Below are 16,137 nucleotides of genomic sequence, written 5' to 3'. Positions count from 1 at the left end.
ATCGTTCTGGACCACGGGAGTTTCCGGACCACAGAATGCCGGACTAGAGATGTACAACCTGTAGTTGGTAGAGTTGGGAGAGCAGTATAGGAAACAAAGAAAAACTGTCAAAATTGGTAGAGATATTCTGAGCCAGATGACATCATAAAGAGAAGATTCAAGATCTGTGAGTCGAGCTATAGGTGTAAGTGTGTTGCAGTAGGCACATACACCTCCCTTAGAACAGAAAGAGGTATAAAGGTTGTAGTTGGAGACTTGGAAAGGTTTGGGTGAAACTGCTTTGGTCAGTTGAATTTCAGATAGTAGTAAGAGGTCGGGGAGGAGGTTAATAAATGGTGTTCCACAGAAGAAAAATTGGATCTGAAGCCACGAATGTTGGAAAAATGAAGTGGGAAAAAAAAAAAAGATCCTCCAGCAACCGCGATGATGTCAGTCCCCAGTAATTTGATGATGATCAGATTAAGCATGGGGTCCACAACTTTCCTGACCAGTGGGTCCCATCCGAGAAGGCCCCACTTAAATATTATTGTTAGCTGATTTCATATGAGACTAAAAAAATAGAAAGAATAAAACAGACCAAGAGAGAGAAAAGTTATATATGTTGTGTTGTCAGTAGTAAAAGAGACAATTGAGACCCTGCAATTGTGTGTAAATGAGGTAGAAGGACAGATCAGCAACCTGGGGCCTGTCACAATTTTTGTGATGCGATATGGCAGCAGGGTCTACCATCAGACAACACGTTATGCTTCCAATATCTTCCCAGGCGGTTGTACCTCCCTGTTTGGTAGCAGGCTAACTAAAATAATACACCTTCCCTCTATGAATAGATCTGACAAACTGACTTTGTGACTGCCTTCCCACCCAAGTTCCCCGGCTCATAATAAATTTTCAAATACAGTACATGCAGTGCATTCATATTAATTCATTAACTTTATATTCTGGTAACATGTCATGGGACCAAAACAAAAGAAGAAATATGTATTTTTTTTTCACTCAGGTCAACTAAGATCAAAGGAACACAGAGTTTCAGTAAACATCACTGGCCGGAAGGCTTCAGTACACGAGTCTTGAATGATAACAATTCTAAAATGATCATAAGTGTAATTCTGCCAGCTGGAGGGGTGCGGAGGGTGAGTCCTTAACCGTTTTCAGTTCAAATTGTGTTAATATGTTTGTGTTTCTATGAAGAAAAATTTAATAATTCCTCCATTACTCTTTATTTCTTAAGCACCCCGAGGCCAGCTCATGCATCCCGCACCACAGTTTGTGAAACGCTGGATTAAATTAAGTTAGGCTAAGTTAGGTTAGGTCAGGTTAAGTTAGGTTTGGTCAGATTAAGTTAGCATTACATTGGTTAATCTTCAGGAGAAATAAACTGGGTGGTTAATCTTCATGTGATCCGCCCTCCAAAACATGTCAATGTTTCTTGCTGATCCTAATCCAGTACAATACTACAGCATAATTAATCTCTAACAGTGAACAATGTGAAAAAGCTGTAATGAAATGAATCTTGAAGAGAAAGTAACACATATTACTACAAACAATACTAACTTTTTCTAGGTGTTTATCTCGTGCTTCCATTGCCTGTCGAATGCGATTCCGCAGGTATTGTGAGCGTGCAGCCACAAAGACAACATGAGCTGGAATTCTCTGTTCCTCAGGTCCCACCAGGAAGTCAACATCAGTAAATTGTTGACTCTCCAGAAGTTTGCCAAAGTCATCATGTAGGGTACACTTGGGATAACTAGAGAACTGGAGATATAAAATACATAATTTCTAGAACTAGTTCCTTGTTTTATTTTATGACCACAGTGAATATAAACAAATATTGTATTCCAAAATAATACAGAAACCAGCTGTATAACATAAAATGAATTATTATACAGTCATACAATTTATTTAGAATATTAAATTATCCTTAGAAGAACAGTATGAATTATGAAGGGAGTCTCACTTAGCTCATGTCAAATTGCCTTTCATGCTCAATCAGAAAAAGGACTCTCACCTGGAATCGATACATCTCACCACTTCGTACATTATTATCGACAGTACCACCAAACACATACATAGCATCCCCAACCACCGCTGCGGCATGGAAAAGTCGCCCCGATGGAACCTGTGAATCTGGTGCAGGCTGTATCACAGACCAGGTCTGGCTGTCTAGGTCAAAGCTGTTGAAAAATAATTATGTGACAAATTTATATATTTACTGAAATGAGCAGCAGCCAGAGTTGTAAAAAATAATGAACTGTGTTACTTAAGTAAAAGTACAGTGGTCCCTCGGTTAACGAACGCCTCGGGTAACGAAATTTTGGTTAACGAATGCCTCGGTTAACGAAATTTCGGTTAACGAATTACCTTCCATAAGAATCTTCATTTCAGTTAACGAGCAAAAATTCGGTTAACGAAATTCTTACGAAAACGTGTCAACATGTTTTGGCTTGCTCACCAGCTGGAAGATTAGTCCGCCAATACAATAATCGGTTCTGGGGCTTATATTCGTTTCCATAGGAGTAAATATCAACAATGTTGTGTTATTCAATATTTTTCCAAGTTTTATATTAAAATTATTAGTCATTTTAACACTTATTTAACATAATTGCAGTACAGGGAACTAGTTTTTGGTGAGCCCATCAGCCACTTCACTCACCCACCAAGGCTTCAGTTTGTCTCTGTTCAGTGGAGGAAACATCTTGCTTGTGGCTCTCTTGAACACAGAGTATTTTTACCTTTTTACAGTACAATTATTGGCCATTCTGAAATTTATTTAACATATTGATAATATATAGCACAGTGCAGTGTTGATTTAAATAAAATAATCTTTATTTACAGCAATTAAACTTAAAATTTTAGTGTTGAAATTGTTATTGAATCCAGCATGGGTCCAAAGAAATCTAGAAAGGTGATTTCAATCCAGGTAAAACAGGAAATAATAAAGAAACATGAACAAGGCATTAGAACAAATGTGCTTAGTAAAGACTATGGCATGTCGGCATAAACTGTGTCGACAATTCTTGCACAGAAAGACAAGTTAAAAGAAGTGAAAGTGAGAGACAAATCTACCAGAGTGTTTAAAGGTAGATCCTTAATAGCAGAAACGGAGAGGTTACTTCTCATTTGGATTAAGGAGAAACAAATGAAAGGAGATTCAATTTCGACAGAATTTATTTGTGAAAGAGCCAGGGAAATTTACAAACATTTGAAAGAATATCAACCTGGTTCTTCTGGCACAGAGTTTGAAGAGTTTAGGGCCAGCAAGGACTGGTTTGAAAAATTTAGAAAAGAAGTGACATTTTCAGTGTTATTAGGCATCGTGAGGTTGCCAGTGTAGATAAAGAAAGAGCAGCAAAATTTGTAGTGTACTTTAAGGAACTGGTGGAGGAAGAAAATTATCTTCCACATCAAGTGTTCAATGTGGATGAAACTGGGCTGTTCTGGAAAAAAATGCCCAAAAGGACATTCATCACCAGAGATGAAGCCTCTTTTCCTGGGCATAAACCCATGAAAGACCGTCTCACTCTATTGCTTGGTGCCAATGTTTCAGGGGATTTCTGACTGAAGCCTATGCTTGTCTACCACTCTGAGAACCCCAGGGTGTTCAAACAACAAAAGGTGGTAAGAGGACAGCTTGGAGTTTATTGGAAGTCCAAACGTAAGCATGGGTGACAAGACAGCTCTTTAATGAATGGGCTGTTGAGGTGTTTTGCCCTACTGTGAAGAGCTACCTAACCACCAATAAACTCCCTTTAAAGGCTCTTCTCCTTATGGATACAGTAATGCCCCTGGTCATGACCCTGAATTTGCCAGCACTTTGGAGGCTCGATTTGACTTTGTCAAAGTGTTGTTTTTTCCTCCCAACACTACATCAACCATACAGCCAATGGACCAGAATGTGATCAGCAACTTCAAGAAGTTGTACATGAAGAAAATGTTCAGGAGGTGTCATCAGGCAACTTCCACTGATCCTGAACTAACACTGGCACAGTTCTGGAAGACACAATTTAACATCCTGGAGGCTGTAAAAATGACTGTGTCATCATGGCGAGAAGTCTCCATTAGATCCCTCAATTCTGCATGGAAAGCACTGTGGCCATCAGCAGTCCATGATTTTGAGGGATTTGAGGAAGAAGCAAAGTTGGACAAGGAGATTGTGTCCATTGGTCAGTCAATGGGCCTCGAAGTGGAGGAGGATGATGTGGAAGAGCTTGTGATGTCTCATGAGCAGAAACTTACTCCTGAAGGCTTGCAGCAACTGGATGAGATGTTAGAAGCTGACAGTGGTGAGGAGGAAAGGGAAAGTGATGACCATATGTCTACTTCAGATTTGAAAGAAGTTGTTAACTACTGGGAGAAGTTCAGGAAACTGACTTCAAGGCAACCTGATTTGGAAACAACAGAACCTATTTTGTGTAATATTGAGGACAGAGTGGTCTCCTTCTTCAAAAATCAGTTAATGATGAGGAGGATAAATGCTCCACCAAAAAAAATTGACAGTTTCTTCTCTAAGAGGCAGCGGGAAAAAGATGCTACCCTCTCAGCCTTCCACTTCAAAAAGGAGAGAGGATTTTCCTGCTGGAGAATCTGTCAGTCCAGAGGTTCCTGACATTTTTATGGAAGGTGACTCACCTTCCAAGAAGCAGTAAAATGCTTCTCCTCCACCCCCACTTCCTTCTCTTCTCCCTTCTCCTCCTCCACCTCCCACTTCAAATTCACATCAGCATCATCAACCAGGAGCCTTCTACATACACACCTCAAAGCAAGTGTACTTTACTGCATTTTTTTTTTACTTTATGTAATTTTCGGTGAGCTGGAACCAAATATCCAAAATCCCATTGAAACAATGGTTTCGTTTAACGAAATTTTCGGTTAACGAACGACCTTCTGGAACGAATTGTGTTCGTTAACCGAGGGACCACTGTATTGTTACATTGGCAAAATGTTTCTCAAGTACAAGTAAAAGCATCCAAATGTCAATGTATTCAAGTAGAAGTAAAAAAGTATCTCATTCATAAAGTATTCAAGTACTGAAAGTAAAAAGTAAGAAAATTATTATTTGTCTCAAATATTAAAATAAATCCACAGTAAATTATAAAAAAATAGTTAACTGGAGACAAAAATAAAAGACAAAGTACAGTATTGCACATGTTTATTTGCAAATCTTTCAAAAACAAATTTGCAAAATTATGGCTGTCCAATCAGGAAATTTTGGGCCTAAATATAAGCCCAGCATGATCTACAGAAAGAATATACGTTCAGCCGCTCTTCTCCCTACAATCCATCACAGGGATGGTGAATGAGCTGAAAATATATCCGTCCAACACAATGATCACTTTCTTCCCTATCCACACAATTATTGTTAACATGGAATTAAGGTCAGCAGCCATAATACAGTGTATTGTCTCTGCTCGCATTAGGTTAGGTTACAGACTTATCTGGCATGTATCTGAAGCGGGGGAGGACCTGCGCTTCTCTTCCTGTAAACTCTGTAATTGTCCCAATGCTAACACCCTTCAACAGTACAGTGAACCCTCAAAGATCAGGACTAAGAGGGGGGACCACCTGTCCGAAAAAGATAATTGTCCGAATCTTCCGGAGAATGTAATAAATGTATAAAAGCGATAAATAATTTTATAAAAAACACCAAAACTACAGTACTGTACATATTTACTGACCACTGGGGTTAGTTATACGGACTTTTTCCTGTGAAAAAGACATAATTTTGGACAACATATTACTGTACAGTATTACCCCGCTTTACGCGGGTTTTTTTTACGCGTTTCCACGTTTACGCGGTACCCTGCCAGACCCGGGATGCACACTTTACGCGGTGCGTGTACTCTATTACGTGGAGAGCAGCTGGCGGTCATCTCGCGCCGCGCCATTTTTGGATTCAAACCTCCCGCAATGTTGGGTAAGCGGCGCGAGTAGGTTGCGCAGTGTATGTCTTTGTTGCGTTATCGGTGACGTCATATGACGTATCGGACTGTGATTGGGCCAAGCATCCTTACCTCCCTCCCCTGCTAGCTGTGATTGGCTTAATGTAATACGACGTGGCCCGCCGCGGGAGTGTTCAAGCCCATTGACCTACCAGCATCAGTTACACCCCTCCCGGCTACACCGTGTATATTGGTGTCTATTGTTCCATAAGAATGGCTTCCACCGGACCAGCACTACCACCACAAAGAAACCTTGCATTACCTGGACCCAGCCGCCCTAAGCCAAAGAAGATACGACGTGCCCTAAGCTACGAAATTAAATACAAGATCATCGAAGAGTTGGAGAAAGGAACAAGACAGGTTGATTTGACGCGCCAGCATGGTGTGAACGAATCTACGATCCGGACGATCAAGAAGGATGCAGCCAAGATAAAGGAGCACATGAACCTCACTCTCCTCCCAGCTTACTTACCTTCCCCCTCCCCCCCTCCCAGTGTCGAACCATATGAAATCGCCAACAAACTCCTGAAATTTAAATCCAAACGCTCCACGACCCCAATTGACCTCCCAATCAAAATATACAAGGAGTTTGCAGTCGAACTTGCCACCCCCCTCTGTTCTATTATTAATGCATCCCTCAGACAAAGCAAATGCCCTAATGAATGGAAAACCGCATTTGTCACCCCCATCCCCAAGGTCACCACCCCACAGTCCCCTAACGACCTCAGGCCAGTTGCCATTACCCCCATACCCAGTCTACTTTGTGAGGGCTTTGTTTTTGAGTGGGCATTTGCCAGTATCTATCAGTCAATTGATCCACAGCAATTTGGCAATATGAGGACCTCCTCTACATCACACTGCTTGGTGAGCTTTCTGGATTTTCTGCACAAAAACTTGCAGAAACGTAAGACATCATTGGCCGTTGCCCTTGTGGACTTCAGGAAGGCCTTTGACCTTGTTGATCACTGCACTGTTATCAACAAGGCTATTGCACTAGGGCTGCCCACCAGCCTGGTCTCATGGCTCACTGATTTCTTGAGTGGACGTCGCCAAACAGTGAGGTATCAGGGCTTGGTCTCTACATTCCAACACCTCACCTGCGGTGTTCCCCAGGGGACCAAGATGAGACCACTGTGCTTCCTCATCCTGATCAACGATGCTCTGTCGGACACTCCTCACAGGTGGAAGTACGTGGATGACTGCACTGTGGGGGTTTCAGTTGACAACACCGCACCAGACTACTCATCGCTCCAAGGCACCCTGGACAGGCTACAGGCATGGACTACGGAGAACAAGGTCACCATCAACCACACCAAAACCGTAGTCATGCACATCAATACCGCCACCACTCCAGTGCAAGCCCCAGCAGTCACAGTGGGTGCCCATCCTCTCCAGCTGGTGCAGTCTGCCAAACTCCTGGGTGTAACTATAGACAGCAAACTTGACTGGAAGGCCCATGTAAATAACACAGTCAAGGCAGCCTCGTACCGTCTCTACATGCTACGAAGACTTAGGTCACTTGGGACACCCACGCCAGAGCTGAGGACCATCTACAACGCCTTTACTCTCCCCAAACTAACGTATGTGTCACCAGACTGGTCGTCTTCTCTCAACTCCACCCAACAACGTCAGCTAGAGAAGGTACAAAAAAGGGCCTGCAGAATCATGCTCGGCGCAGAATACTCCGGCTACACCAACCCTCATTCCACCCTGGAAATGCCATCCCTCGGTGACCTCCACCACCAAGCACTGGAAAGGTTTGGCCGTGGACTACTGCACCACCCTCGCCATCGCCACCTCCTGCCACCTGCAGTCCCCCACCCACCTCGCTCAGTCCGCCACTACAACAAAATTCAGCCCATAAGAGCCCACACCGATAGATATAAGAACAGCACCATCCCATCTATTGTTAAAATAATAAACAACTCCTGATTTATGTACTGTATAGCCCTGTAAATGTATTCAATGCATATTATATCATTATGTCTAAATCTAATGTAAGTCTGTATATTTTCAGCCACCGGCTGCATCTCTATTAATAAACCGTTTATTATTATTATTATTATTATTAAGTCGACAGAAGCTTCTATGATCAAGTATTGCCACAACTAGGTGCTTCTCAAGACGGAGAAATTACTTGTGAGCTACTTGATTCGTCAGGCAAGACGGACATGGCGGTGGACACGCGCTGAGTTAAGGAGTACGCACGTTAACTATATGCTGCAGTGTCACGTAAGATGGGAATTACAGAGCGCAAATCCTTCAATGCTTCCTCTGGGTGGTTGCAGAGGTTTAAGAAGACGAACAAGATCAACAACATTAACATTGGTGGTGAAGAAGCTAGTGCTGACCGTGTTGCGGATAGGGATTTTCATCCATTTTTACGTGAGATTATGAAGGAAAGACAGTATACCGACGACCAGGTGTTTAATATGGACGAATCTGGTCTTTTTTGGAAAAAGCTACCTTCCAAGACCTTCGTTGTCAAGACTGCCGGCAAGTGTCAGGGCCGGAAGTTGCAGAAGGAGCGCATCACCGTCCTGTTTACCACCAATGCCTACGGTACCTGTAAGCTCAAGTTATCGGTGATCCACACAGCACGCAAGCCGCACGCCGACAAGAGCATGGACATGACCAAGCTAAATGTCCACTGGCTGACCGCATGTAAGGTGTGGATGTTCTCTACTCTGTCCCTCTCCTGGTTTGATGACTGTTACGTTCCCGACGTGAAGAAATTCTATGGGCAACAGAATGTTCCATTCAAGATTCTGTTGCTGCTTGACAACACACCAGGACACTTACACCTACTGTTGGATCGTCACCCCAACGTAAAAGAGGTCTTCCTTCCTCCCAACACTACGTCATTAATACAGTCCATGGACCAAGAATTAATCTGCAATGTGAACGCTGCATTCTCTGTAAAGAAGTTTAAGCTCCTGAACAACTATACCAACACAAAGGATGAGTTGTGTAACCTGGGTGACACCGATAGCAAGAGCAAAGAGGACGAGGAACAACAGTTGGCAGAGCAAGAAGTACTTGTGAAACACGTTTGGAGAAAATTTAACGTCAAGAAAGCTATGGACTTCTTGGTGGAGGCATGGGATCAGCTGTCTGTAGCAACGGTTCGTCACGCATGGAGACATGTGTTGCAGGTATTCCAGGTGGAAGGTAGAGTCAATCTGTGACTAGTGATGTTCAGACTGTTGCAGTAGCAGTGGACCTTGCCAGAGAAGCTGTGCAGAGTCTTACAGCTAAAGGCTTCTCCGAGACCACCAACGACGACATTATGGAGGTGATAAGGGATCCTGATGTGACTGTCGACGAGATGTTAGATGATGATGACGTCAGTGAAGAAGCAGGTAGTACGTCATACCAAGAATAACGCAAGTTATCGCATAGTAATGTAAGGGGTGCCATCGAGTGTGTAGAGTAACTGAAGCTCCTCCTTTCCGACGACCCTGATGATAACCGGTATGAAGTCTTCACTACCCAGCTGTTGCAGACTATGGAGCCGTACATCAAGGTGTATCACGGCAACATCAACACTAGCCGTCAAAAAAGCATTACCTAGTTCTTCGCCCGCAACCCACCACAGCCAGCCCAAGCCAGTGATAGAGACAGAGACAGTGATGGTGACTTTGAGGGATTTGTCAGGGAGGCAGTGATAAGTGTGGATGACAGTGATGATGACTCACCTGAACACCAGAAGCCTGCCCTCTGCCTCAGAACCAGCCTCCATTCCCTTATGCCGACCCATCTCTTCTACTAACGTAAGTGTTAAACCAAACCTTGATTTTTTCTAACCTAGCCTACAGTATATTATTCTCTTATTGATTATTCTCTTCTATATTATGTGTGTGTGCATACCATCATAAAGCTAAGATGTTATTTTTACTAAAACGTACGTATTGTGTAGGGAAAAAGTGGAGTTTGGGGGTCGGCCCGGTCTCTATTTCAATTAATCCCATATGTTATGTTATTCACTTTTCGCGTTTCTCGCTTTACGCAGGCCTCCGTGGGTTCAATTGACCGCGTAAAGTGAGGGTTCACTGTACTCACTTTGTACTCAAATGTACTACAGCATGCTCTTAAAATTCGCGGATTTTTAATTTGCAGACCTCGATTATTCATGGATGACACCCTGGATGTACCCAAGAATTTTTGTTTTTTCAGGTAGTAGCCCACCCGGGCACAGGTCACTGACCCACATCAGGGCCTGGAGGGCAATAATAATAATAATAATAATAATAATAATAATAATAATAATAATAATAATAATAATAATAATAATAATAATAATAATAATAATAATAATAATAATAATAATAATAATAATAATAATAATAATAATACTATTAATAATAATAATAATAATAATAATAATAATAATAATAATAATAATAATAATAATAATAATAATAATAATAATAATAATAATAATAATAATAATAATAATAATAATAATAATAATAATAATAATAATAATAATAATAATAATAATAATAATAATAATAATAATAATAATAATAATAATAATAATAATAATAATAATAATAATAATAATAATAATAATAATAATAATAATAATAATAATAATAATAATAATAATAATAATAATAATAATAATAATAATAATAATAATAATAATAATAATAATAATAATAATAATAATAATAATAATAATAATAATAATAATAAATAATAAATAATAATAATAATAATAATAATAATAATAATAATAATAATAATAATAATAATAATAATAATAATAATAATAATAATAATAATAATAATAATAATAATAATACAGTGGTCCCTTGGTTAACGAGCACAATTCGTTCCAGAAGGTTGCTCGTTAACCGAAAAATTGGTTAACCGAAACCATTGTTTCAATGGGTTTTGGGGTAATTGGTTCCAGCTCACCGAAAATTGCATAAAGTCAACAAAAAAGGTAGTAAAGTACACTTACTTTGAGGTGTGTATGTAGAAGGCTCCTGGATGATGATGCTGATGTGAATTTGAAGTGGGAGGTGGAGGAGGAGAAGGGAGAAGAGAAGGAAGTGGAGGTGGAGGAGAAGCATTTTACTGCTTCTTGGAAGGTGAGTCACCTTCCATGAAAAAGTCAGGAACCTCTGGACTGACAGATTCTCCAGCAGGAACATCCTCTCTCCTTCTTGAAGTGGAAGGCTGAGGGCTAGCATCTTTTTCCCGCTGCCTTTTAGTGAAAAAACTGTCAATTTTTGTTTGTGGGGCATCTCTCCTCCTCATTATTAACTGATGTTTGAAGAAGGAAACCACTGTGTCCTCAACATTACACAAAGCAAGCTCTGCTTTTTCCACTTTAGGGTGCCTTGTAGCCAGTTTCCTGAACTTCTCCCAGTAGTGAACAACATCTTTCAAATCTGAAGTTGACATATGGTCATCACTTTCCTTTTCCTCCTCACCACTGTCAGCCAATAACATCTCATTCAGTTGCTGCAAGTCATCAGGAGTAAGTTCCTGCTCATGAGACATCACAAGCTCTTCCACATCATCCTCCTCCACTTCCAAGGCCCAATGACTGACCAATGGACACAATCCCCTGGTCCAACTCTGCTTCTTACTCAAATCCCTCAAAAGCATGGACTGCTGATGGCCACAGTGCTTTCCATGCAGAATTGAGAGATGTCGTGGAGACTTCTCGCCATGAGGACACAATCAATTTTACAGCCTCCAGGATGTTAAATTGTGTCTTCCAGAACTGTGGAAGTGTTAGTTCAGGATCAGTGGAAGTTGCCTGATGACACCTGAACATTTTCTTCATGTACAACTTCTTGAAGTTGCTGATCACATTCTGGTCCATTGGCTGTATGGTTGATGTAGTGTTGGGAGGCAAAAACAACACTTTGACAAAGTCAAATTGAGACTCCAGAATGCTGGCAAGTTGAGGGTCATGACTAGGGGCATTATCCATAAGGAGAAGAGCCTTTAAAGGAAGTTTATTGGTGGTTAGGTAGCTCTTCACAGAAGGGCAAAACACCTCAACTGCCCATTCATTAAAGAGCTGTCTTGTCACCCATGCCTTACGGTTGGACTTCCAATAAACTCCAAGCTGTCCTCTTACCACCTTTTGTTGTTTGAACACCCTGGGGTTCTCAGAGTGGTAGACAAGCATGGGCTTCAGTCAGAAATCCCCTGAAGCATTGGCACCAAGCAATAGAGTGAGACGGTCTTTCATGGGTTTATACCCAGGTAAAGAGGCTTCATCTCTGGTGATGAATGTCCTTTTGGGTTTTTTCCAGAACAGCCCAGTTTCGTCCACATTGAACACTTGCTGTGGAAGATAATTTTCTTCATCCACCAGTTCTTTAAAGTCCAATAAAAATTTTGCTGCTCCTTCCTTATCAGCACTGGAAGCCTCACCGTGCATAACAACACTAAAAATGTCACTTCTTTTCTTAAATTTTTCAAACCAGCCCTTGCTGGCCCTAAACTCTTCAAACTCTGTGCCTGAAGAACCAGGTTGATCTGCCTTTAAATGTTCGTAAATCTCCCTGGCTCTTTCACAAATAAATTCGGTTGAAACTGAATCACCTTTCATTTGTTTTTCCCTAATCCAAATGAGAAATAACCTCCCTGTTTCTGCTATTAGGGATCTACCTTTAAACTATCTGGTAGATTTCTCTCAGTTTCACTTCCTTGAATTTGTCTTTCTGTGAAAGAATTGTCGACACAGTTGATGTCGAGATGCCATATTCTTTGCTAAGCACATTTGTTCTAATGCCTTCTTCATGTTTCTTAATAATTTCCTGTTTCACCTGGATTGAAATTGCTTTTCTGGATTTCTTGGGACCCATGCTGGATTCAAAAACAATTTCAACACTAAAATTTTAAGTTTAATTGCTGTAAATAAAGCAGTTTTTTTTCTAAAAACCAGTTTTTGTGATATGACCCAGAATGCAACGCTTAACTTTTAACCTCGGTATGTTAATGCCTTGCAATAACTCGCCAGGCCAACATATAGGCAATTAAAACATCTAATAATTACTTAATAAGTAATATTAGATGGACACGTCGCTACCTGGCATTTAATTGCAATTGTCGAAACCCCCGCCCTTCGCCCCCCATCGCACGCACTGCCACCTTCATCTCTTGCCTTAGAGCAAGCAGTAAATAAAAGCTAACTCTCGAGGGATGGAGATGGGTGTGTTATCAGCGTTGCATTCTGCGTCATATCACAAAAACTGGTCTTTAGAAAAAAACGGCTTTTTGTTCAACCGAGAATGGGACGCTTAGCTTTGAATACCCGAGCAGGAAGTGGAGAGGGAGGTGACTTTGCTTACAAGGCTCCGCTAACTTAGGTCCAGATTATGATTATAAACCGTGTAGAATATTTCCAAAATTAGGAACATTTACCGGAAGGTAAAACGTTAATTTACATATTTCAATTAGGATACAGTGAACCCTCACTTTACGCGGTCAATTGAACCCACGGAGGATACAGTCAACCCTCACTTTACGCGGTTAATGTAACCCACAGGGTACCGCGGAAAGCGAGAAACGCGTAAAGTGAACAACATAACATATGGGATTAAATGAAATAGAGACCGGCTGACCCCCAAACTCCACTTTTTCCGACACAATACCTATGTTCTAGTAAAAATAACATCTTAATTTTATGATGGTACATGCACACAATTAATACTTACGAGAAATAGAGAAATACAGTCGCCAAGTCAATGTCCATTCAAATAATGGACTCAACTCCCTCCCCCTCTTCTCACACTACACTCGCTGGCTCTTCCCTCTCTGAGAAATGTTTGGGGGAAAACCACTAGATTTTAAGGTATACAGTCAACCCTCACTTTACGCGGTCCCACATTCCGCGTTTCCACGTTTACGCGGTGCCCTGCCGGAACCCAGGATACCCACATTCCGCGGTGCGTGTACCCCTTTACGCGGAGAGTGTCCGGCTCGACGCTATTTTTAGATTCACCCCACCCGCCTGCTCCCGCCTCCTCCCTCCTCCGCCCTCCTCTGCCTCCGCCTGGCCAAGCCGCGCGGTAAGGTTGCGCAGTGCATGTCTCTGTTGCGTTATCACTGACGTCATATGACGTATCGGACTGTGATTGGCCATGCATCCCTACCTCCCTCCGCTGCTAGTTGTAATTGGTTTAAAGTAATATGACGTGTCCACACGGGGGAGGGAGGGAGGGAGGGAGGAAAGACGACGCTTGACCTAGCCGCGGCAGTTTCATCCCTCCAGGCCACACCGTGTAATCGTGCATCCATTGTTCTCTAAAATGGCTTCCGCCGGACCACCACCCCCAGAGAGAAACCTTTCCTTGCCTGGACCCAGCCGCCCTAAGCCCAAGAAGACACGACGTTCCTTAACCCTTTGGATGCGGCATGCGGGTAAACCCGCCCAAAATATTATATTAATTAAATGCGACAAGCGGGGATATCCCACGGCCTTGAAAAAACTTCCCCAAATGAGACGACATGCGGACATATTATGTATTGAGGTATAGGAGTATTTCCTGAATGCAATATAGCTTATTTTTGTACTATTTTGTTTGATATTATCTGAATATGTAATACATATCTAAATTTGCTGTTTAGTAACCAAATTGATTAAATATATTTGCCATATACCAGACATTGATGTATACCAATTTCCTGCATTTTTGGGTATAAATGTCATTTTTTCTTTAAAATTTGCACACATATGTGAATTTTTGTTCCAGATTTGGAAAATATACTAAAAGTTCTCTAAGAAAAACATATAGAAAATGTGATTATATGAAATTCATTTTTGGCAGGATAATTGACACTTTTCAGGAACCGGCGCGAAATTTAATTACGCACCTAAAGGGTTAAGCTGCGAGGTGAAGTACAAGATCATCCAAGAGTTAGAGAAAGGAACAAGACAGGTTAATTTGGCGCGCCAGCATGGTGTGAACGAATCTACGATCCGGACGATAAAGAAGGATGCAGCCAAGATAAAGGAGCACATGAAGATCACAAAGTCTACAGGTGCTTCTATGATCAAGTATTTTCACAACCAGGTGCTTCTCAAGACAGAAAAATTACTTGTGAGCTACTTGGTGCTCATATGCCGCAGAAAGGCTACAGACCCTGCGTATTTCCTAGTGTTATGTGCCAAAAATTTCTTGCCAGTCTGCTTGATTCACTAATTGAGATAAAGATTTTGTCATTTGACTAGAAGACAATTTCTTACCATCCCTGGATGAGAAAACAAAGGGGCCTCGATTAGGGAATCTGGATAACCATTCCTGAAGATTTTTAGCCGGGCACAATATATGAGGAACCCTTGTCTCATCCATTGGGCATTTTATCCAAATAGGTTGAGCTTGGAAATCTTCCCTTTCATTTTTTCTTAGGATCTCCGTAGGAAAAAGGGGTAACATTCTACTCAGAAAATACCAATACAGTGATCCCTCGGTTAACGAGCGCCTCGGTTAACGAGATTTCGGTTAACGATTTACCTTCCATAAGATTCTTAACTTCGGTTAACGAGCAATCCCTCGATTAACGAGTTTTTTACGAGCCGACTTCAACATGTTTTTGCTTGCATTTGGCGGTCCACCAGCTGTAGTATTAGTCCGCCAATACAGTAATCGGTTTTAGGGCTTAAATTCCTTACTATTTTAGTAAATATCAAGAAGTTTATACTATTCAATAATTTTAAAAGTTTAATATTAACTTTTTTAGTCATTTTAACAATTATTGAACATAGTTTCTGGCGTGCCATCCAACCTGTTAGCACACCAGACCAATTAGTCTCTCTCTATTTTGATTGGGTAACATCCTCTTTGAGACTCTCTTCAACTGAAGCCTTTTTCCTGTTTTAAGAAGCAAATTATTGGTCATTTCGAAATTGCTTTATATTGACAATATATAATGCAATTACTGCAGTGTTGATTCAAAAGTAATCTTGAATTACACCAAAGTTCAAATTTTATGTGGGTGAGAAATGGTGCCAAAGCCGACTTCCTCTTCACCCAATGCCTTCTCTTCTCCTTCTCCCTCCACCCCCATTCTAATTCCCATCATCATCATCATCATCCAGGGCCTTCTACATACACACCTCTACAGTAAAGTGTACTTTTCTACCTTTTTGTTGAATTTAAGCAATTTTGGTGAGCTAGAACAGTGCAAGCCATTGAAACAATGGTTACGTTTTATGAGTTTTTAG

At 41.1% G+C, this 16,137-nt stretch overlaps 1 protein-coding gene across 1 annotated transcript in view; it reads right to left on the bottom strand.

Annotated features, from left to right (window-relative positions):
• Positions 1-1,551: 1,551 nt before the first annotated feature.
• The window catches only part of LOC121873624 (leucine-zipper-like transcriptional regulator 1), a gene marked incomplete at its 3' end in the record, with an annotated part of 44,780 nt that continues 30,194 nt past the window's right edge, over positions 1,552-16,137 (bottom strand). The window contains exons 3-4 of the mRNA XM_042377270.1: positions 2,006-2,171; positions 1,552-1,752 (exon numbers count right to left, since the gene is read on the bottom strand). Of these exons, the coding sequence (XP_042233204.1) occupies positions 1,552-1,752; positions 2,006-2,171 (367 nt within the window). The remainder of the gene's footprint in view (positions 1,753-2,005; positions 2,172-16,137) is intronic.

Source organism: Homarus americanus, unplaced genomic scaffold (assembly GCF_018991925.1).
Source record: "Homarus americanus isolate GMGI-L3 unplaced genomic scaffold, GMGI_Hamer_2.0 scaffold20860, whole genome shotgun sequence".
Lineage (NCBI taxonomy): Eukaryota > Metazoa > Arthropoda > Malacostraca > Decapoda > Nephropidae > Homarus > Homarus americanus.
Note: the sequence above shows the minus strand (reverse complement) of the source record. Positions and strands in the feature narration are given on the sequence as shown.